Source organism: Equus asinus, chromosome 11, assembly GCF_041296235.1.
Source record: "Equus asinus isolate D_3611 breed Donkey chromosome 11, EquAss-T2T_v2, whole genome shotgun sequence".
Classification (NCBI taxonomy): Eukaryota; Metazoa; Chordata; class Mammalia; order Perissodactyla; family Equidae; genus Equus; species Equus asinus.
The window spans coordinates 68,590,785-68,612,928 of record NC_091800.1 but is presented as its reverse complement, the minus strand read 5'-3'; the positions used below and the strand labels follow the sequence as shown (position 1 = coordinate 68,612,928).

The window sequence follows — 22,144 nt, the reverse complement described above, 5'->3', positions numbered from 1 at the left end:
ATGCAGTTCAGTAACAGAAAAATACAACCACCTATAAATACTTCAAGTTCCATGCATATTTATCTTAGAAGCTAGTATTTATTGATTTTAAAAAAAAAGATTATCACTTTCTCATCAGTGTATTTTCATGTAGATTTTGGAATAAATATATGATCGCAATTTAACACAGTAAAGTTTTCTTCAAATTGCCATCCATAACTTTGATGTCTACAATTTTTACTTCTTTTATACAAAGATATTCTTGGAGAAACAGATAAAACTAGCTATGGTATAATCTTTATATTTAAAAGTTACAAGCCAAAAATCTATTAATAATATACCTTTTCAGATATATTTTGACATATTTTTCCTCTGACTCCCATAAAAATTGAAACTGGATACTTTACATTTATGCTTATATATTTGTAATAGCGAACTCTCATAATAAACTGTCACTATGTTGGAATGATATAAAATGTCATGGACTTTCAGATCAAGCACAATTTTCTTTCATCATAGATTTTAAATGACTGTGACACCAATTATTTTTATTAAACATTTCACAAACACATATTCAATTACTTAAAGAAGTTAGCCAAGGGAATATTCCCACATAAGTTGCTAATTAGCAAAAACAAATACTGGGAGGAAAAAGATCCCTTATTTTCTAGCTTATTTCTTTATAAACTAAGTAAAGCATATACTGATAGACTACCATAACTAACTGTGAGGATAGGTAGAACACTGCTTATCTGTTGCTGAAAAATAACTAATTGTAGATAAAATACACAGAACACACAAAAATCCCATTCTGTGGGATTTGATTAAAAATCCTGAAATTTTAATCATTTAACCAAACCCGTTGTCAGAACTACCAAAATTAGCAACATTTATTTACTGTAGTTTTTAAAAAAAGACTTTTGCTTGCAAAGCTCCAGTGAAGATGCCAGACAGCCTAAAACACCGTTTTGTATATAGCAGACAGCCACATAAATGCAAAATTCCTTGACTGTAGTGGAGCTCGCCACCGATGGGCTTCTGTGTGCTTTGCCTCTTTGAACCTCAATTTCCTCCTCTAAAATGCATATGCTAAATTATTTCTAAGGTTCTGTCCAGCTTTAGAATTATATGGTTCTGTTAAATATCCTGAGTCACCTATGAGAAAAGACTGGGAGAAATCAGGGCTCCAGATAATGTTCAAAAAGGAGAAAGCAACTCTTGTTCATGCCTGAGAGGTGACTAGTACATGTCCTCTTCACTAGGAAAATGAAAGGTTCTAGAAGTTTAGAATCTTAAAATAGGCAGCAAGATCAGGATAAGTGGGTCCTAAGATGATTACAGAAATTACCATAAGCTATCCTAATAAAGAATGATGAGACTAGAAGAGAAATACAGAAATGTAAGGAAAAGAAAATTCTGGAATTGTTTCATATTCAGAAGCTGCTTTTTTAGAGCAAATCTTAACTATTTTCCAGAATTGAGAATAGCATATGACCTGATTTTCTTTAAAAAGTCACAATTATGGGAACTTTTAAATACTTTTTCCCATCATGCTTAATTGAAAAATTATTATAAGAATTCCTCTTATAAATAAAAGAACAAAGCTGTGAGGTCAGCTCAATTATTGGTGTACTCTACGGCTCTGGGTCAGAAATAGAGAAAAAGAGTCAAAAAGGGATAAAAACAGGGAAAAAAACTCTTCAGCTTTGGGGTCAGAAAACTTGGGTCTGAGTATTGGCTCTACCACTCAATAGCTGACTGACATTTGGAAATGTGCTTCATGTCACTGAGTCCACATTCTTTACCTGCAAAATAAGGGTAAGCATACCTACTAAATTTTTATTGAGGATAAAATAAGAAAACACATATAAATATGCTCTAAAAACAATGAAGAGCATGTTACCCATTATTAAGAAGAAACTAAACAGAACATACTAGGAACCAAATCTATAACCCTGTTTGTAGGCAAGACGAATTCTAATGAAGCTTGAATAGAAAAAATGTATTATGACAAAAAATAATTTACAAAAAAGGAAAACAAACAAGAAGGAGATAGCAAGTTTATGTTAAAAAATTGCTCAGAAAGATACTCACATTCGGCCAAACTTCCCATAAAAGGTACCCCTATTCCATCTTTGGAGTAACTGAGGAATTGAAGAGGAGAGTATTAGTATAAATTATAACTGTGAAAAAACTTGTTCATAATCAAAGCAAGCATAATTTTGGGGGACTAATGAGGATTAATTAGACGTAATGATGAACACAGTTTTAGTGGTTTTGAGTTACCTGGAGAAATGAATGTAATTAGCTAAAGCTGAACCAGCTTGTAACAGCAATGCAGTTGTCAGAACTTTTAAAATCATGTGCATGGGTCCTCCTTTCTTAATAGCCTGCCACAATGATTGAGCATAAATGCAAGCAATCACAAAGTACACTAGGACTAGGAGGAAAAAGAACTCATGTAACCCTGTGAAAAGAAGAAAGGAGTTTGCTTCAGTAAAACAAAGCCAGTCATAGTGTTGGGTTGCTTTCAAATCTTCCTGTCAATATATTTCTAGAACTTGTTTTTTAATTGGAGTCATAACATTCACTTTTGTAAGAGGAAAAAAAGGGAAATGATTAAAATGTAAACAATTTTCTACTTTGGGATAAAGTTTTAAGTATCAGAAGGCAGATTAAACTAAACCAGTTAAAGTCAATCTATAAAAAAGCACAGCAGTCAGGGAATAAGCCCAAAGACTAACAATAAGATCACAGTTTTGTTTCAAAGTACTGCATTAAAACAATGATTTCAGCATTCAGTTAGACATCAATTTTTACTACTTTTTACCCCTAAAGTAGATTTCCCTTTTAAGAAGTTTAGGCACAGGTTTAGCCAGTCAACAACAGTTTAATACAGTCTGACAATGGTTCTCGGGGTGATCCCCTAGCCGCCAGCAGCAGCAGCAGCAGAACTGTTAGAAATCCACATTCTTGGGCCTCATCCCAGATCTGCGGAATCAGAAACTGTGGGAGTGGGCCCAGCCATCTGTGTTTCAACAAGGCCGTCAGCTGATTCTGATGCAGCGAGAGCGTGAGAACCACAGCTCTGGAATGTACCATTACCTTAAATCCCCATTTGGACAAAGCTTCAAAACCCCTGTGATGACCAGAGTCCCCCTCTGAAATAAACCGTCTGCAGCTCTTGTCACAGAGGAAATCCTATGGAGACCACCTGACTCCCCCCCCAGTCGACTGGAACTGCAACTCCTGACCAAATGGCTACCAATCCAAACACCTGCCCGGCCAACAGCAGAATTTAGCTCTCAGATAAGTCAGGCCAATCGTATTCTCTCAGGAAATGAAACCATAAAATGTGGAAAGAATTAGGCAACAGAAACTGAAGGTGAAAGGAGCTGATATCGGGACAGGCCAAAGAAGTCAAGTCAGGCCACGATAAAATTAAAATTGTGAGTAAGAAGAAACTTTGAATGAGCGAAGGGAGCTGGTTGGGAAAGACAAGAACAAACTAAATGTGCAGATTTTATATTAAAAATGGTGCTAGTCATTAATGAGCCTCTAGTTCCTACTAGCAGCTTTTCAGTACAGTCTTCATGCATCCTCAAGACAAACACCCTTTTTCTGCATTACCTAAGTACCTCGAGTGTGTCTTCATTTTTCAGAAATTTCAGAAAATTTTTTTTCGAGGAAGATTAGTCCTAAGCTAACATCTGCTGCCAATCCTCCTCTTTTTTGCTGAGGAAGACTGGCCCTGAGCTAACATCTGTGCCCATCCTCCTCTACTTTATACATGGGATGCCTGCCACAGCATGGCTTGACAAGCGGTGCCATGTCCGCACCCAGGATCCAAACCGGCAAATCCCAGGCTGCCGAAGCGGAATGTGCAAACCTAACCGCTATGCCACTGGGCCGGCCCCCAGAAAACTTTTATAATAAACCAGAGGGCTAGTTTTGAGTTTAATGGCTTAGATTTACCTGGTTACATCTAAAGCTAGTCCCTAATATTAGGGCTTTTATATTCTATCTAAACACTGGAATATAGTGACAGTGGCTATGAACAGAGCTGTCTCTGAGTCTTTGGATCAACAGTCTAAGCTGCAATCACTTACATTTTGATTGTCAACACTGAACCTGCTCCAGTTTCCCACTCGGGGTAAACGCCAATCAACAGCAGAGAAGGGAATATTGCCATTATATGGAAAATCTTTCTGGAAAAGCAATCCAGAAGATACAAATAGTAGGAAAAACAGTCAATAAACAGTTCAATATCAGACATGTTTTTGGCACGGTTAGGAGAAAAAAAAAAGAGAGCGAGGTAAGAAGTATTTCAGCCACTGGGTGTCTCTCCTGCTCTACGTATGTTAATGTCGCTGGTCCAGTTCTCGAGTCCAGGTGAAAAAGCACGCTTAGACTTCATGAAGAGAAGACCAAATAATAGAAGAGGCATATTTTTTTTTTCAAACTTCTTACGTAGAAAAATATTCCAGCTTTAGAAATAAAGGGACAAGCAGCCTGGGATTGTTATAGTAATGGAACAAGACAGAAAATAAGCTAAACGTTACAACTGGGGGTCAGTAAAATTCTTTACACTGTCCTGTGTTTTGAATCTTAGTTTTCATCTTTTTTTTAGTATAAAGAATTCAACATGGCATTCTATTTAAACTTCTATTTATTTATAACACTTCACAGAATATCCATTACAAGATAAAGTTTCAGACTCCATTAGGTTACAAATCTACCATGGAAAGAAAATCCTCAGACTATTTACCGAGTAATCAGAATAATATAGGAGGAAGAGACGTTTGAAAATAAGACATATGTCATCAGCAAAAAAAATGTTTTCAGATTATTCAAAATTAAATATCTTCCAGAAAAGTATAACATTATAACCAACAAATTGTTTCATTCAGATAATATATTAAATAACTTGAACTATGACATTTGTCCGGCATTTTGTTCACCGAATTTTGCATAAATTATTCTTACCTTGATCCCTGTCAACAAGACACTTTAAAGATAAAACCCTGATTCTGCACTCAGTGTTCTTTCACATAAATCACCTCTGGAAAAAAGTGTTTTTTCTCTTCAGCTATCAACTTTATTTTTGTTCTGCGACCACCCTTCACAAGAAAGCAATTTATGTTTGCTCATTTTGAAATTAAAATCTAATTTTAAAACAGATAGATACTAGGTATTAAATTCTACCTATACACAAAAGAAGAAAAATACTTTTTTTTTTTGAGGAAGATACAGCCCTGAGCTAACATCTGCTGCCAATCCTCCTCTTTTTGCTGAGGAAGACTGGCCCTTAGCTAACAGCTGTGCCCATCTTCCTAGTCTACTTCCTATGTGGGACGTCCGCCACAGCGTGGCTTGATGAGCGGTGCTAGGTCTGTGCCAGGGATCCGAACCAGCGAACCCCCGGCTGAAGCCAAGGACACAAACTTAAGTGCTTGCCACTGGGCCAGCCCCAGAAAAATGCTCTAAAATGAGCATGCAAAGGTGGCAAACACTTAGGTCATAAGGAAATCTATAGATTTTAAGGCAGGCTTAATGGGAAGAAGCATTGGCAAAATTCAGCAGGAAGAAAACTTACAGAACAGCTTCAAAAAATTTAGCTCCAGCTAAATGATGGAAGAGGGAGACGGGAGAAAAGAGGGTAAGGAAAGGGGAGAGTCACTGCGTCATGGGGCAGCACCTCAAACACTCTTGCCTACCCACTATGTTTGCTATCCAAGAGCCCCAATGTCTACCTCACCCTCAAGTGTCTCAAGATCTTTCCTGATTAGTCTAAATCAATCAGAGAAACTGCAAGACCCTTGGCAATGAGAAGTAAGCTTAATCCTTTACTTTGACATGTTGGTCTACTCTTATCTTCCTTCTGACATCTTCACTTACATTCCTCTTATGATGTTGTATAACAAGGGCATGTGACTCAGTTCTGGCCAGTGAAATGTGATGAGGGAGCCTCTGAGGAAGGTTTTCTTACTCTTAAAAAAAGATACTGAATTTTGCCATTACAGTCATTAGTTGCTTAACAATGGGGATATGTTCTGAGAAATGCACCGTTAGGCAATTTTGTTGTTGTGTGAACATCATAGTGTGTACTTACACAAACCTAGATGGTACAGCTTACTACACACCTAGGCTGTATGGTACTAATCTTATGGGACCATCATCATATATGTGGCCCACTGATGATTGAAACATCATTACGCAGCGCATAACTGTACATAGAGGTGACGCCCAGAACTGCTGCAGTTGTCTTTGAACGTGAGGGAGTTAGCCTAAGGACAAAGCTGACAGTCAGAGAAGAGAACAGCAGAGAGATGCTGAATAAACCACTCTGAAAACGCCTCAGAAATTCTTGTTATATAAGATAATACATTTCCTTATTGTCTACACCACTTGTATTCGAGTTTTCTGATACTTTAAGCCAAAAGCATTCCAACATGTTACCAGAGCTAAACGGAAGATCCAACCCATTATTTTTTGGGACGACAGAGCTAAAAAGGAACAAGAGAAAAGAAAGAACATATCTGGAATCTTAAAAACAGTGAGACGGCAGATGTGACAGAGCCTGTGATATTATTCCAATGAAAAACAGTCTACTTTAATGATAATGCTTTAACTCTCAGAATTCTGGGTACTTGTTTTGGTCTCTAACAAGAGCACAGATACAGTTAATGAGGATTTTAATTTTTTTAAGAAGCAGATTTATTTATTCGACCTTAAAGCATGATATTCCTATGTAGTATTTTGTCAAATGGCATCAAACTTGCCTTAGTTTTTTTTAAATCTAGATCAAGTCTGTAAAATATAGGATTAACCAAAGTCTGGTAGATATAAAATCCCTAATTGGTTTGAAAGAATACGAATTATAAAATTTAACCAGAATAACACATAACATTAATTGCAGCTATTTGCACCAGGTTATTCTAATCCAAACCTTTCAGATATATGGTTTAACAGTCAATTTTCAGTAGAAAGCACAGCAAACCAATTTTTCCTACTCGGGGCAGAAAATCAGACAAATGAGCAAAAGTTTCTAAAAGGAACTAATTGGGGATTATTCCTGGAAACAAATTCCACACCTGAAGCTACAGAGCAGGTAGAATCCCTCTTAAGGCTCCCCTTTAAAACCAACACATCACCAAAACAACGTGGAACACGGACTTTTAGATCGGCGGTTCCACACATTAAAAATCACCTTCAGGGCTTTGACCAACTACAAGTGCCCAGCTTCCACTCCAAAACCAAAGACAGATGAGTCTCTGGTATGGACATCTATTTTTTTAAAGCTCTCCAGACGCATTCACAGTGATGGGCTGAGACCCCCAATCTAGACTTCAATGTAGAATTAACCACATTTTATGGCAATGTAGAATTAATCATATTTTATGGCTTTTAGGCATCAATAAACTGATCTGATCCTAAAGAACTAAGCCGGCCACATAATAAATTTGAATACTTCTGAGTACTTCAGGACACTTTTTAATAATCAATCTCCATAGATTGGCCTTGCACAAAATCCCATGCTTAATGAAAATACATACTATAGTGAGGTTCTGTCCCTCATTTAAATATTATTGGTGACATGACCAATGTAACTTTCCCCATTCTGGTACAAAAAAGACAGATTTTTAATCATAAGTATAAGCGTATTATCAAAATTTGTCACAGGAGAAGGTAGGTCAGGAGTCAGGAATAAGAACTGAATTAGAATGGGTGGCGTGAACCCTGAAGAAAAAGCTAGCCATAATTTAGGATATTGAAGAAAATACTCGAATACATATGGGCAGATTAGGATGTCAAATTAGGAAAGAGGAAAGAGACCAGAAATGGGATGCCTAAATAAGGGGGCAAGAAAAAGCACATCAGGATCCTGTAGAGTCTCATGGATCCACACAATAATTAAAGTATTCTATTGAGCCAAAGGCCAACTGCCTGGAAGGCAGGAGGGGGAAGGGTTATTGGTTCTGGACTCCACTGGAAGCAGCAAACTTTGCATGTACAGTGATCGCAGCAGAGCATGACTTCCCGCTGAGCCTTGACCAGCCCTAAAAATGTGTCACATGAAATAATGAAGCCTTATTGTTAAAACGGACCTTAAAAGCAATTTAGTCCAACCATCTATCCAACGTTATCAGTAGACACGGGTTTCATCAATGTCTTTCCAAACTACAGAAAATAAATATCAACATCTTTTATAAAGATAAAGGAAACGGTAGGACTGAATTAACTTCCAAGAATGATCTACACTGATCCAAAGTACCATTAAGTGAAATTTAATCTTTAAATTCATCTGTATTCAAAAACAACCTGAGTAGCTTACCCTTATGTCATTACATTGACACAAGAAATTTTAGAATTAACTATTTGAAAATGTTTAGTACCCCACTTTGTCACTATGTATATATATTTTCAGACAAAAGAATATCAAAAAAAGTTTATCTCTTCATACATTAAGTTACTTGTGATCTATTGTCCATTAACACATGCTCCTTGAATGGCTTTCCTAGTTGTGGCAATTTACTAAACAATGGGCAATTGAACTAAACAATGGGTTTAGTCTAATGTGACCTCACTCAATTCCTGCCCTACTTCCACCCACCCACCTTGATGATCAATGAGATGTAATGGGATTGAATTTTCCTCTAAGCAGTCTGACCCTTCCAAATGGGTAATGAACTCAAGAAGCCCTTTTCTTTGACAGACAGCCTACAGATCTTAGTTCTGATTCTGACATGTTAACTTACAAATGTTAGGATACTTTATAAGCATGTCTATCATGATTCACAAGAAGTCATTCATTTCTGTTTGGGCTGGGAGTCTTAGTTCAGTAGTATAGTACACAGTCAACCTAAAATTTTGATGAAATATTTTACGGGAATAAATCTGACTTTTGGAAAGCATTATAAACTTTGATCACTGCTAAAACGGTGTTGCAAGCTCCAATGAAGGCAATGCCTAAATCTGCTCAAACACCTAGAGAAAGGATAGTCATACAAAGTAGTGCAGTTCCTAATCTTAATCATTAAGTTTCCAATTTACATTGCTTAATTTATCAACATTTTTCTGTTTATAAAAATAATGCTAGGTTATCATAAAAACAAAAAGATTTAGAATGTATAGAAGAAAATAAAACTATCCATAATTCTACCACCCAACATACAGAAATAATCTGTTAATATTTTTGTACTTCTTTCTGTTTATTCTCTGCATTTTTTAAGATACTTGCAATCACACAATAAAAAATTTAGTATCCTTCTTTTTTAACTCAATAGCATAGCCTTCCCTACTGTTGAATACATAAGTTGTTTTTAATTTTTAATATTCTAAAAATACAACATGAAGATATTTGTGCAAAAGCCTTTTCGGTATTTAGGACATATATTTAAATATATATTCTTACCAGATTCTCCAGCACTAAAATGATCAAATGGATTCCCTTCGGCATCCGGATTTAGTAACATCATTTCAAATAGGATATCTTCCACCTGAGAATTCTCATTGTCATCTTGGCACGTATACTTGTCTGCATAAAACACGTGCCAGGTTTGTGGATACGGAATCTGGGACAACGTCAGATTATGTTCAGTCTGATTCATGGTCACTTTAAAGAGAAAGAAAATAGCACTTTCAAAGCAAAACTCTCAAATGTATTCATGGTTTTAGTCATAATTAATTTGAAGTTAGAGTTCTCTTATTTAGTTCTTATTGCTGTGGAAATGCACACCCTGGTGTAGTACTGGAATAAGGTCTGTAAATCATAAAGCAGACAAAAATAACCTATCTTAACCAAAGGAATCACTATAAAAGTACTATGAACCACCACAAATGAGTAGAATGGTTTCACAGAAACTCTGAATTTTAGTTTTAAATATTTCCTACGTTTTCAAGTAGGCCAGTGATATTAAAATTTTTATCTTGGGAAAATATACACAACACAAAAGTTTGCCATTTTAACAATTTTTCAGTGTGCAGTTCTGTAGCATTAAGTACATTCACAATGCTATGCAACCATCACAGTGCTATTTTTGAAAATTACTTAAAATGGAACATTCAACTTAAGAAATTACGATATCTAAAAACTCTGACTGACAAATACCTTCAAAAGATTCCCCAAAATCTATAAGAGTTATCATGCTGGGTCAGGTCTGCACGGCGGGGGGTGGGGCGGATTCAGGAATGTTGGTATCTTACAGATCTGTGCTTGAATCCTGGCTCCAGGACTTACCTTCTATGTGACCTTAGGCCAGTTACAAAAGCAATGACACTCACTTTATTCATCTGTAAAATGAAGATAATACTTAGAGCAAAGAGCTGACGCAAGGACTACGTTATATGAGTCACTTAGTATGGTATCTGTCATATAGTAGTTACTGAATAAAGGTTAATTCTCCTTTTCCTTTCTTTAAAACACAGTGGTTATACTCATAAGTGGTTCTCAAGCCAGCATAATCCTGTTCCCCTCCAGGGCATCTGAAAACTTGTAGGGTCAGTTTTGTTCTCACAATAGTTGAGGAGATACTTGGAGGGGACTGTGCTAAGCCTCATGCAATACAAGGTGAAGTCTTACACAATAAAGAACTGTTCCACCCAAAACGCCAATAGCACCCCTTTGAGAAACACTAAATGATGTCTAAGATCCCTTCCAGATCTAAAAGTATGATTCTGCCCTAAGAGGCACTCACTAACACCATCACACAGTTGTAAGACAGCACTGTCTCAAATGCTGTGTATAATAAAGAGTAGAAGAGTCGGACAAGCAAGTCTTGGCCCTACTACTTACTAACCTTGTGACTCAGCAAATAAATTACTTAACCTCTCTAAATTTGTTTCTTCAGTAGTAAAATTAAGACACCTGCCCTATCTAGCTCAGAGTTCTTGTGAGGAGCAAATGAAACAGTATATGAAAATCCTATGTAGAGTGTGATTCTAATAGAGTATTCCTAAAACATAAGATTACGATGGGTACAATTCCCAACTCTAGATTGCCCCCCACAGCATGCCAATTAGTCTTGATCTTTTTCTCAACTGAAGAAAAAAAACTTTTTAATAAATAAAAGACATTTCTTGAGGTCTGTGGAAATTTGCATATGGGAAGAGATTTTAAGGACATTATGAAATTATTTGTTTTCTTAGCTGTAATAATGGTATTGTGGTTATGGAGAAGAGTGGCCTTACTCTTAAAAGAAGTATGCTGAAATATGTTCATGATATCCACAGCTTATTTTCATACGGCTCAGTTAAAAAAAAAGTCACACACACACAAAAACAAAGTAAATGTAACAAAATATTAACAATTACTGAGTCTAAGCCAAGGATGTACAGATGTTGGTTGTACTATACTTTCAACTTTTCTGTATGACTGAAAACTTTCCTAGTAAAAAATTGGGAAAATGTTATGTATAGGTTGTCTTTATAGATGAGATACAGATGCATCTGGTGAGGATTCAAATTTTGAGGACTTGGACTTTACAATCGGGAATCTCATTGACTAGTAGTTAAATTTGACACAATGATTTTATTAACAATACCACAGCACTGCTTTTTTGGCTATCTGAAGTTAGCTGACATTTATACTGGTTTTTTTTTTTACTGTATAGCTTCTGGAAAAATGTAGCAAAGACTAATTTCTGTTAAATATTTGAAGATCTTTAATAAGAATTTAATATATGATCAATAAGTGGCTCAGAAATAAGGCCTCTGAAATGTGTAGCTTGCAATTACATAATCTGGACCGCATTATGTAAAGGCTCTGCTGTGCTGCTGTTTTATCCCTTGCACTTTTTGTCTTAGCTAAAACAATACAAAAATTAACCATTGTATTTTTACCAATATATTTTTTGATGTTTCATTTTAAATTATGCAGATTTACATCAAACAGAAACGAAAGTGTGCTTCATAAAGTGATAATGTCCTTTAATTTTTGTCTTGCTGCCATTTTTAGCAAGGCTGGGAAACAAGCCTCTTGACAAAACTGTGTGTTCATTGTTTTTGAGACAAAAAACTACAGCACAGCATGCATATTCTATGCTGATGTAATTAGAATCTCAAATATTAACAAAACCTGAATTGCAGAGAATGGTGTTGAATGGCTAACTGCCCAATCATATTATAAAAGGAAATGAATACTGTTTACCAAAATACACAGAATAAAATGGTAAGACCTTTAAATGATTTACAAAATATACCAAATGTACAAAAGAAAATACACGCATATGATGTAAAAAGACAATATCTAAAATGCTTTATATACAAAATTATTTAGCTCTTGTAATCTGACAGATTACCCTGAATCTCCTTGTTAAATTTTTTTTTACATAGAACTCATTATTTTCAGTGCTTTTAAATATTTTGATTACTTGCTTTAAAAACTTACAAAATAGTTTGTATTTTTTTTTAAAAATCTGATGTTTTACGTCATTAGTGAAAGAGAACAAAAGAAGACTAGAAAATAATTTCTCAAGCATTAATTTGGAGGAATGAGTCAAGCAACATTTGACGCTATGAGATTTTTTCAAATCTGCTAGTCTTCTCACAGTTTGTGGAAGCAGCAAGATTTTACACAGGAGTCAGGCACACTTAATGAACTCATTACCAAGTAGGTGAAAGCCTATTAGTTTTAGAAAGTCTCATTAATGGCCAGAAAATGCACTTTCTACAAGGAATTATTTTAAAATATATGTTACTACTACACTGTCATGAATTTAAGAATATGTTTTTTGTTTCAATACACCTAAGCTCCTCAATAATGTTAATACTATAAATATGACAACTAATACATAAGAGTTAGACAATACTGATTTTCTTAAGACTCAGACTTTGTTATTGGAAAAAGAATTTTTGAAATATGGAAAGTGATATATATATCACCAGTACTTAATTTATTTCAGGCCCCAAAATTTAACACAACAATCTTGGTTCCTCTAAAATTCCTGTCTCCTGAGATGTTCTGTTTCAATAATTCCCTGCACACAGCAGAGTAGGGAAGAGGAGGAGAAAATAGAAAAAGAACCAACACCAAGAGGTCTCATAAGTTACAGCCCTCTCTTAACATAATTCCATCCTAAAGAATTATAATTAGAATCACAGCATTTTTAGGACTTTCAGGAACCTTAGAGAAAACTAATCCAACAAGAACAACATGATCTCGTTCCAAGCGACTAGCGGTAATTCTCAGGTTAGTGGTCTTCCCACTGCACCACATTGTCTCCCTGTATACAGAAGTTCTGTGACTGAAGGGGTATCACTGACTCAAAAATTATGTTTTTACAAGTGTATATAATCTATGTTATGATACTGACTGTGATAGAAGACAAATAAATGCCTACAGTCAAAGCTTTAAACTGTCTAATAAGTTTTTACTGGAGAAAGAAAAAGACTTTGAGGTGTCAAATATGAAGCAAACAACCTACCCACCAAATAAGCACTCAAGCACTAAACTCTAGGACAAATCACCCCACAAATCCTCAGTAAGTACTTAGCTCAACACCAGGGTCTCGTAAATTCTCATTCTCTCTTCCTGTCAGTTATGAAGTACTAACATTCACAGTACTTAACACAACTAAAATTTCACCTCTATTCACTCATTCCTGATTCATTCCTGTCACCCCTTCTGGTCTTGAGGACTGAGAAAGTGTCAGTACTTTGGTCCCTGATTTATCACTAGTTCCCAGCATAGAACATGAAACAGTGGAAATGCTAAGTGAATGAAAAGACCGAAGGAGCTCTGCTGCTCTCACTGACTGATTTTACAAGAAACAAAGAAACGTAAAGTGGTAACTACAGTAAGTGCTGTGGAGGAAAACAAGAGGCTATAGAAACTTGAGTGTTAACTTAGTGGAGGGAGGAGCCGAAGAGGGGAAGGAAGAACACGCAGGAGAAGCCTGCAAAAGCCCAGCGTGGCACTGCAGTCAACACGCACTTGCAAATAAGGCAGGAGGGGCAACGTGGGAGATGCAGCTGAGGGTGAGCAGTGGCCTGGCTATGATGGCTTTGCTGACCAGCTTAAGGAGGCGTGTCTGTCCTAGGAGCAGGAGGGAACCACTGACGTGGGAAGGGTGTGGTGAGGAAGTGAACGTGACATGGTCAAATCTGCTGTTCCAAAGGATCACTCTGGTTACAGAGGGGGACCAGCATGGTCGCAGTGGCCAAGTAGCAGGCTATTGCAATAGTACAGGTAGGAGACTGTGGCAGCCTGGAATAACATGCTGGAGGTAGAGACGAAGAAGACAAGATGAAATCAAGATATTTAGAAGTCATTTACTGATAGAATGGAAGGGGAGAGAGAGGTCAAAGAAGGGAGCATTGGAAGACTTCTTGGTTTCTAGCTTGTTTACTGGATGGATGGTGGTGCCAGTTCCTGAAACGGGAAAAACTGGTAGAGGACCAGCTTTGGATGGGGAAGATGGTGAGTTCAGTTTTGGACATCATAATAGAACAGAAGGCCAGAACTTTTTATACATATGTGGAACACTTAGATGACCAAATTGGTATAGAAAGGAAAAGATAACTGATAACGAGTATTTGCACCAATTTCCAAGGTAAGTTCTGAAATTCAGGGTTGAGGTAAATAACTTTATATAACTAACTGTTTGATATCTGAATCTAGTCATTCAGACTTCTTCAGCATACTGTCAGTGTCATCTCACAAATCTAGACAAAAGATGCCCACAGTGGGTGACAAGGATTGGGGACTTCTGCTCTTATCCCTATTCTGGCTATCTGCCTTATGAGGGAACAAGGCAGCTGCTAAAACTAGGAAGAGTCGATGTGTAGAAATGACACACATTTTATTTCACTAGACTAAAAGAAGATTCAGAGATTCATTGATATGCAGAACATGGCTGAGGAAACATAGGGGAAAAAAGCCGTGGCCGAGTGGTTAAGTGCGTGCGCTCCGCTGCAGGCGGCCCTGTGTTTTGTTGGTTCGAATCCTGGGCGCGGACATGGCACTGCTCATCAGACCACGCTGAGGCAGCGTCCCACATGCCACAACTAGAAGGACCCACGACGAAGAATATACAACTACGTACCGGGGGGGCTTTGGGGAGAAAAAGGAAAAAAAAATAAAATCTTTAAAAAAAAAAAGAGGTGGGATGATTCCTATATTTTTTCATGGAGGCTTCACTTTCCTAATATCTCCTTCAACCACTGAACTTCCAATGGGTAAAATGGGTAGCATGGCAAATGCTATTCAATTCTGTATTAAAAAGATCTGAGGGGCCGGCCTGTAGCTGAGTGTTTCACTTAGTGCGCTCTGCTTTGGCGGCCCAGGGCTTCACCGGTTCAGATCCTGGGCGCGGACATGGCACCGTTCATCAGGTCATGTTGAGATGGCGTCCCATATAGCACAACCAGAGGCACTCACAACTAGAATATACGACCATGTACTAGGGGGGCTTTGGGAAGAAGAAGAAAAAAAAGATTGGCAACAGATGTCAGCGCAGGTGCCAATCTTAAAAAACAAAAGATCTGAACTCCCTCAGGATGACTAACACTCTCACGTATGGGATAGTATTGATGAGAATGGAAGAGCTCAAGGATTCAGACAACCAGGAAAATAAAATCAGAGCCTCCCTAAAGGCAAACCTAGAGGATTACAAATAATGTGATGCTGGTACATCCCAAAATGACATATGGTGTCACCATATGACTAGGTCCTGTGTTCCAATAACATGTTGCAAAATAGTATCACTTTGGCTAAACTATACAATTAAGTGAGATAATACATGTTTAGTGCTTAGCTCAGTGCTTGCAGACAATAAGCATTCAATAAATATTATCATTCACTTCACGCTGCCACTGGGTCAAAATATACCTGCCATTCTGGTATGAATGACATGACCCGCAAAAAGTACGAATGAAGGAAAGGACACCTTTATAAGTTATCTGGATATTTTTTCAAAAATTGTCAATGATAAAAGGGGGAAAACACATTCTATCTTTTGGTCAAGGAAGAGGTTAGTTTCCTTAAACTTCAGCTTAAAATGTACTAAGACAAGTGTCATTACAGTGTGATGTGTGCTGTGTCACGCAACATCTTGGTATGAAAACACTATATTTCAACACTGAAGAAAAAAATGTCTCTAATCATTAAAAAAAAGAGGATATACTCACTTGTCAACTGAGCTTTGGATAATCTTTCACTACAGCTATAACCATGACTGCTTTCCCACAGCTTTAGCCATTCCTGGGCTTGGAACAGGTAGAGTTTAGCTTCTTTCTCAACCGCTACTGCTATGTTGTTGATTCTGACACACAGGAGAGCATGGTCACCTGGACATTAAAACAAAAATTATCAATTAGTTTGGTCTTGTATGGAACTGAGAGGGCAAGAAAATTCAACAGCTCTACCTCTCAAAATGGGAATTTAAACAGCACAATTTTTCTTAAATCTCATTTAACTGGGTAGATCACGTTATAATGAATATCCCATTAAGACACAAGTCGAGAGGTTATGCACATTAACTATCCAAATCAATGTGCTGTGTTTCCTTATACTCCAGCTGATAACTGACATTTCACTTGAGTAAACAGCAGCATCTGCTGTGCGTGGACCTTCAGTGTAACAGACTTTTGCCTCATTTTACAATCACTCCATGTCTTTAACATCTCTTCATAAACTATCTATAGGAAATTTCCTGCCAAAGTTTCCTTTATTTTTTAATATAACATGGCTGTTAATATTTAATTATACTTTTAACATAAAAAATAATCATAGCTAATAGCAAGAAAGTTTAAATGAATGAATTTTGGGGTGGACATTTTACACGTGACACAAAATTTGACAGCTGTGACTTACCAAGGAACTTTTCAGAACAAGGTATGTTTAAGACTACTATAGAATGAGCCTGGTTGCACACACCAACTACACTTAAGGCTCAGAAGAGAAAAGGCAAAAAATAGTTGCCTCTATGGAAATGGACTCTGAGTGAGGAGAAGTGAACCAGGAGACTGTTTTTTCATTTGTCATCTTAAGACCTTCTATTCTCCTGTTCTTGTTGCTTTTACTTTTGTTATTATAATTATTACTTTGATTAAAGATTTTAAATAAATTTAAATGTATAGTATGCATCAAAGAATGTCTAAGTCTCCTACATAAATTGATTACACTATAAATTATCAAAAGTCTTGGGGGCCGGCCCTGTGACCGAGTGGTTAAGTTCGCGCGCTCTGCTTCAGCGGCCCACGGTTTCCTGGGTTCTGATCCTGGGCGCAGACATGGCACCGCTCATCAGGCCACAACTAGAAGAACCCACAACTAGAATACACAACTATGAGCTGGGGGACTCTGGGGAGAAGAAAAAGCAAAAGAAGACTGGCAACGGTTGTTAGCTCAGGTGCCAATCTTTAAAAAAAAAAAAAAAAACTTTCAAAGTCTTAAAAGTGACTTTAAGGCCCTATTAAACTTAAATAGCAATCTGAATTAGAGTTCATTATTTCAGCATAGTTTCAGAATTATTAATTTTACTGAATTCGAATTCACTGAAAATTGGTAATAATAATTACATATACATAGAGAGAGAGAGAGAAAGGGAGCTAATATACTTGGAACACTATTTCTCAATCTTTCTTGAGAAATCTGGATTTACTACATATATTTCTCCTCTGTGTTTACCAGGTAATCATCAGAAAATATCGGGGTTGTCTCTGCTAATGATGAGTAATAACCCATGTCACAGCTTCCATAATCCCAAGTTTTCCAGCACTGTCCAGATTGTACCATTTATTGTGGCAACATTATTTATCACTGTCAATGCTCAAGTATAGTTACAGCCAGTTGACTAAGAAACTGAAAATGTTACCTGAAAAATCATAAAACTCTGTTTCTAGAATTTCTTCTTCATTCACCAAAGTACGTTCCACATCGGATTTTGGAAAACTGGGTCGCATCTCCTTTTCTCAGTTATTTTAAAAACTTCGGATTAAAAGAAAGAATTTCGGTTCCTCTCCCTTTATACCACCAATTCTGCAATTTCCTAATAGTTCAAATTCCTTTCCCAAAACAAAACAGCTTCTCATTTCTATTATCTTCTCCTAACAATCCTCTCTAGGACAATATTCTGATCTTGCATCTTTCAATGCTAAAGACTGTATCAACTAAGGATTCTAACCTTATGAAGGCAAATAATTATTTGAAATATAGTATTACTCAAGAGTATCAAGAGTACGCACCAAGAAAAACACTTAATTTTAAGGATGCAAATAAATTAAAAATTAGAATGAGTTGCAAATTCATTCACTGAAGAATTATTGATTTTTGAGGGAGACCAGAAGGTAAGACTCAAATGCAATTCTGATTTCAGAAGGGCCAGAGAGGGCACAAATTACGAAGCTTCCAAGACACACTGACATGCGTTTCTGTCAAGTTAATCCTAGGCCTCATGGTCCATAGAAAAGCCACTCCTTTAGTAAGAGAGTAACCACACTGCTCTAGCAAGAGTGGCAAGGTTATTATAAAATTTGGTTTCCAAAACCTGTCTGCTGCAGGTAGGTTTTATCAAATCGATCTTAAAAAGAAAACCAAAACCCAGGAAACCTAAGTTCGGAAGCTTAAATGGACGCGTAAATACAGAGCCTTAGTGTGTACAATCAGGCTGAGACGGGAGGGAGCAAAGATGATGCTTATTTCAGGGAAGGATCTCGAAAGATGCAGCAGGCGAGTCGTGTACATTCGTTTGCATGAGGAGGGTTGGGGAAATGATCTTCTAGGCGCAGCATACAGTCACTAATGGGGGGAGGGTGCTGACGAGGGTGAAGGGAGCAGCAATAGTGGAGTTGGCAATACACGTACCCCACAATTCCGGGGAGCTGCGGTGGGGGGAGGGCTGCCGAGGACGCTTAAGGCCCAGTGAGCTGGAAGTCCTGGCCCCGCCGCCGCCGGCTCCAGACCCCACAACTCGAGGCGGGGGACAGGCCCCCGCGTCCCCATCCCTCTCCCCGCCTCAGCACCTACCGTGGAACTCGAAGTGGCCGATGCTCTGGCCCTGAGCGTCTCGGGCCGCGGCGCTGCTGAAAGTGCCCCGCACGGTCTTACCCTCGCTGCCCGGCGGCCACCAGCAGCAGGTGAGGGCCACCGCCAGCAGCCGCAGCCCTCCCATCCCCGCCTTGTGCTCCGCACCCACACGCCGGCACCTAACCGCCTGCGGCCGGCTGCCCCACGTCGGCAGCTGGGGGAGGAGAGAGAGGAGAATGGGCAGCGGGCAGCAGGACCGGCGTCGCCGCGGACCTGCCCCCAGGACACTCACAGCCAATGGAGCGCTCCCCTCCTCCACGAGCCAAAGATATTCACCAATCAGAGGCTGAAGTGGGCGGGACGTGCAGATGCGCGCGTCCCATCATTCGCCTGCCTGTTGGCTAGTTCCCGCCTTTTTTATGGAGAATCAGGAGGATGTTGCTTCAGGTTAGGGAAAAATTATTGCCCTTGTCGTCCCTGCGCCTGGTGCTACTGCGCATGCGCAGGAGAGCCGGCCCCTGCCTGTAGAGCTTTGGTGGGACGTCTGGGATTCAGAAAGAACTAAGAGTGGAACAACGGCAGCGTTTCTGGTGACAACAGGAAAACCCCTGCAAACGCCTTATGTAATCCGCTGGATGTTTCCACTTTAATGTCTCTAAGACACTTAATTGTACGTGTACACAGTTTACTGCATGACCTCTCTTGGTACCTCCAACCAATTTTTCCCTCCTAGGTTCACTGTCTTCTTGAATCAAGTCATCATCCAGCAGCCCAGACGGCTGTGAATTGTAGCAACTCCCGCCCTTTACACTCGTACATCCAATCAATTCAATGAAACAGATGTTTATTAGGGGCTCTCCTGGGCGGTGATGATAGGAAGCAGCCGCCACTATCGTATCCAGGCCGTATTGATATCATGTTCTTACTTGGCCTATAGCAACTGAGTTGCTTCCGGTCTTAATTGTCTCCCACTGGCAACACACAGCCCATCTCTGCCCTAGAACCACAGAAAGCTTTGGGAAATGCAATTTGACTGCATCACCTTCCTTCAAAGGCTCTGGGTTGGGTTTAGTACACAACTCAAACTCTTTAGAATAAGGCTTTCAAGTCTTTCAAATTTCCATGCTTACTAAGCCTCTGTCAGTTGGCTGAACGCTCAAAGTTCTCCCCTCTGGGCCTAGAGCACTTGTAGATCCCTCTGGCTGGAATGCTTTGCTTGGTCTACAGCTCCACTCGCCCAGCACCTTCCTTCTACTTTCCTCTTCTTTCCCAAGGCACTTTAAGAAGCCTTTCTCAAACCCCCAAGTCTATGTTAGATGCCCCTGTAACCAAAATCCCTTACTTCCCTACCTAGGCACTTTACCACACTGTATTGTAAATGTCTATTGGTTTATTTGAATCTTCCACTATATTGTAATCTCCAACTGGTCAGAGACTATGTCTGTCTTCATGAAAGTAGAAGCTCAAAATTATTTCATCAATAAATGTATATGAAATCTTTTTATTCGACAACCAGCTTTTATTACATAAAAGCAAATTCTCACAACAGACCTTACAATTTAGAAAAAGAAACCTCGGGGGAACACTTCCTGTTATATAGCCAGCATTTTCAGTATCTCTGGTAAACCAAGAATAAGCTGGAGGTATTAATATGATATTTTCTTAATGATGTCATAATAATTTATAACATTGTGAAATGTCAGTTGGCTGTTATTATTTGTCAGTCACCATATAAATGTGCCCCTTTACCCCTTATGCCCACCTCCCAACCCCCTTCCCCTCTGATAACCATTAATCTGTTCTCTTTGTCCATGTATTTGTTTATCTTCCACATATGAGTGAAATCATATAGTGTTTGTGGTTCTCTGGCTTAGTGATGAGATTTTTAAAATTTTGCATTATGTTTTAATTATAAAAGTAATTCATATGGCTGAAAAAAATCCAGTCAAAAGTGTATGAAGTAAAGGGGCTGTCCCTGTGGCACAGCAGTTACATTTGCACATTCCATTTAGGCATCCTGAGGTTCACCAGTTCAGATCCCCGGCAAGGACCCACACACTGCTTGTCAAGCCATGCTGTGGCAGGCATCCCATATATAAAATAGAGGAAGATGGATACAGATGTTAGCTCAGGGCCAATCTTCCTCAGCAAAAAGGGGAGGATTGGCAGCGGATGTTAGCTTAAAGCTAATATTCCTTAAAAAAAAAGTGTATGAAAAATGGAAGTCCTCATTTCCTCTCTTCCCTGCCCATCCCCAATATGGCCACCAAGAAGTCTCAAGTTTGTAGGTCCTTAGAGGTCAAAGGGAGCAACTAGACTATGCTAGAATCTTAGTCCAATTGCAAATCCCAGGAAGAGGCTTCAATTTGCTTAGGGTGAGTCAGATGTCCATACTGTGGCTTGCCGTAGGGTGGGTCTATTTGGGGAGGTCACAAAGGGTGGGAGGGTCTAGTCAGATAAAACTGTAGGTATCCACTACAATATATTTTGGTCCTCATTCCATGTTTGTACATTCTTGCCCATGGAGCAGTGACAATGAACAATTCAACATAAATGTTGATGACTGCTATGGAGAAAAATATGAAGGGTAAAGTGGTTTGGCAGGGCTGGGGTAGAGTTTGCTATTTCATTTGGGGTGGTCAAAGAAGGACTAATAAGATGACATTTCAAGCTGAAAATTGAAGAAGTAGGGGTAAAAACTAGGCAGATATCTGGGGAAAGGACATCCAGGCCTAAAGGAAGTAGCATGTCAGGAGCCTCCCAGGAAGAGCAAGGAGGACCCGGAGACTGGGACAGAGCGAGTAAGAGGAATACTAGGAAAAGATCTGAGGATAGTATCTAGGGAACATCTTTACCAGGACTCAAAGCAGCCTGCGCTGTCTGTAGTAACGTTAACAACAACAGTCAAAGCTCATTTTGCAATTCCAACCTCCCATCTCAACAGTTCGCAAGAGAACTCTCCGGGAGTTCTCAGCTCAACTGGTGAGTAATCTTTGGAGATCGCTGTAGTACAAGAATGAAAGGAAGGTAATCATTCATAGCTCCGACCGTTTTTGTGTACCTAAGTAAAGCCTAATTCGTGCTGGTGACACTCGGAGCAAAAACGTCCCAAACTTCACCTTCCCAGACAGGAACCAGCAGAGAAGAGCTACTCGCGCCCAGTGGCTTGCCCGATGGCCCCGCCCAGCCCGCCAGTGG

At 38.7% G+C, this 22,144-nt stretch overlaps 1 protein-coding gene across 6 annotated transcripts in view; it reads right to left on the bottom strand.

Annotated features, from left to right (window-relative positions):
• Positions 1-19,233, bottom strand: part of GPR180 (G protein-coupled receptor 180) — a 28,394-nt gene extending 9,161 nt beyond the window's left edge. For 4 of the 6 annotated variants that reach the window (XM_044779810.2, XM_044779812.2, XM_044779816.2 and 1 more), the window contains exons 1-5: positions 18,947-19,220; positions 16,108-16,266; positions 9,395-9,595; positions 2,266-2,446; positions 2,074-2,123 (exon numbers count right to left, since the gene is read on the bottom strand). In XM_044779810.2, the coding sequence (XP_044635745.1) occupies positions 2,074-2,123; positions 2,266-2,446; positions 9,395-9,595; positions 16,108-16,266; positions 18,947-19,091 (736 nt within the window). In that variant the 5' untranslated portion in view covers positions 19,092-19,220. Of the gene's footprint in view, positions 1-2,073; positions 2,124-2,265; positions 2,447-9,394; positions 9,596-10,219; positions 10,273-16,107; positions 16,267-18,946 lie in introns of those variants that run through there. The other 2 variants (XM_014864855.3, XM_044779819.2) reach the window with 2 other exon arrangements.
• Between the last annotated feature and the right edge of the window lie 2,911 nt (positions 19,234-22,144).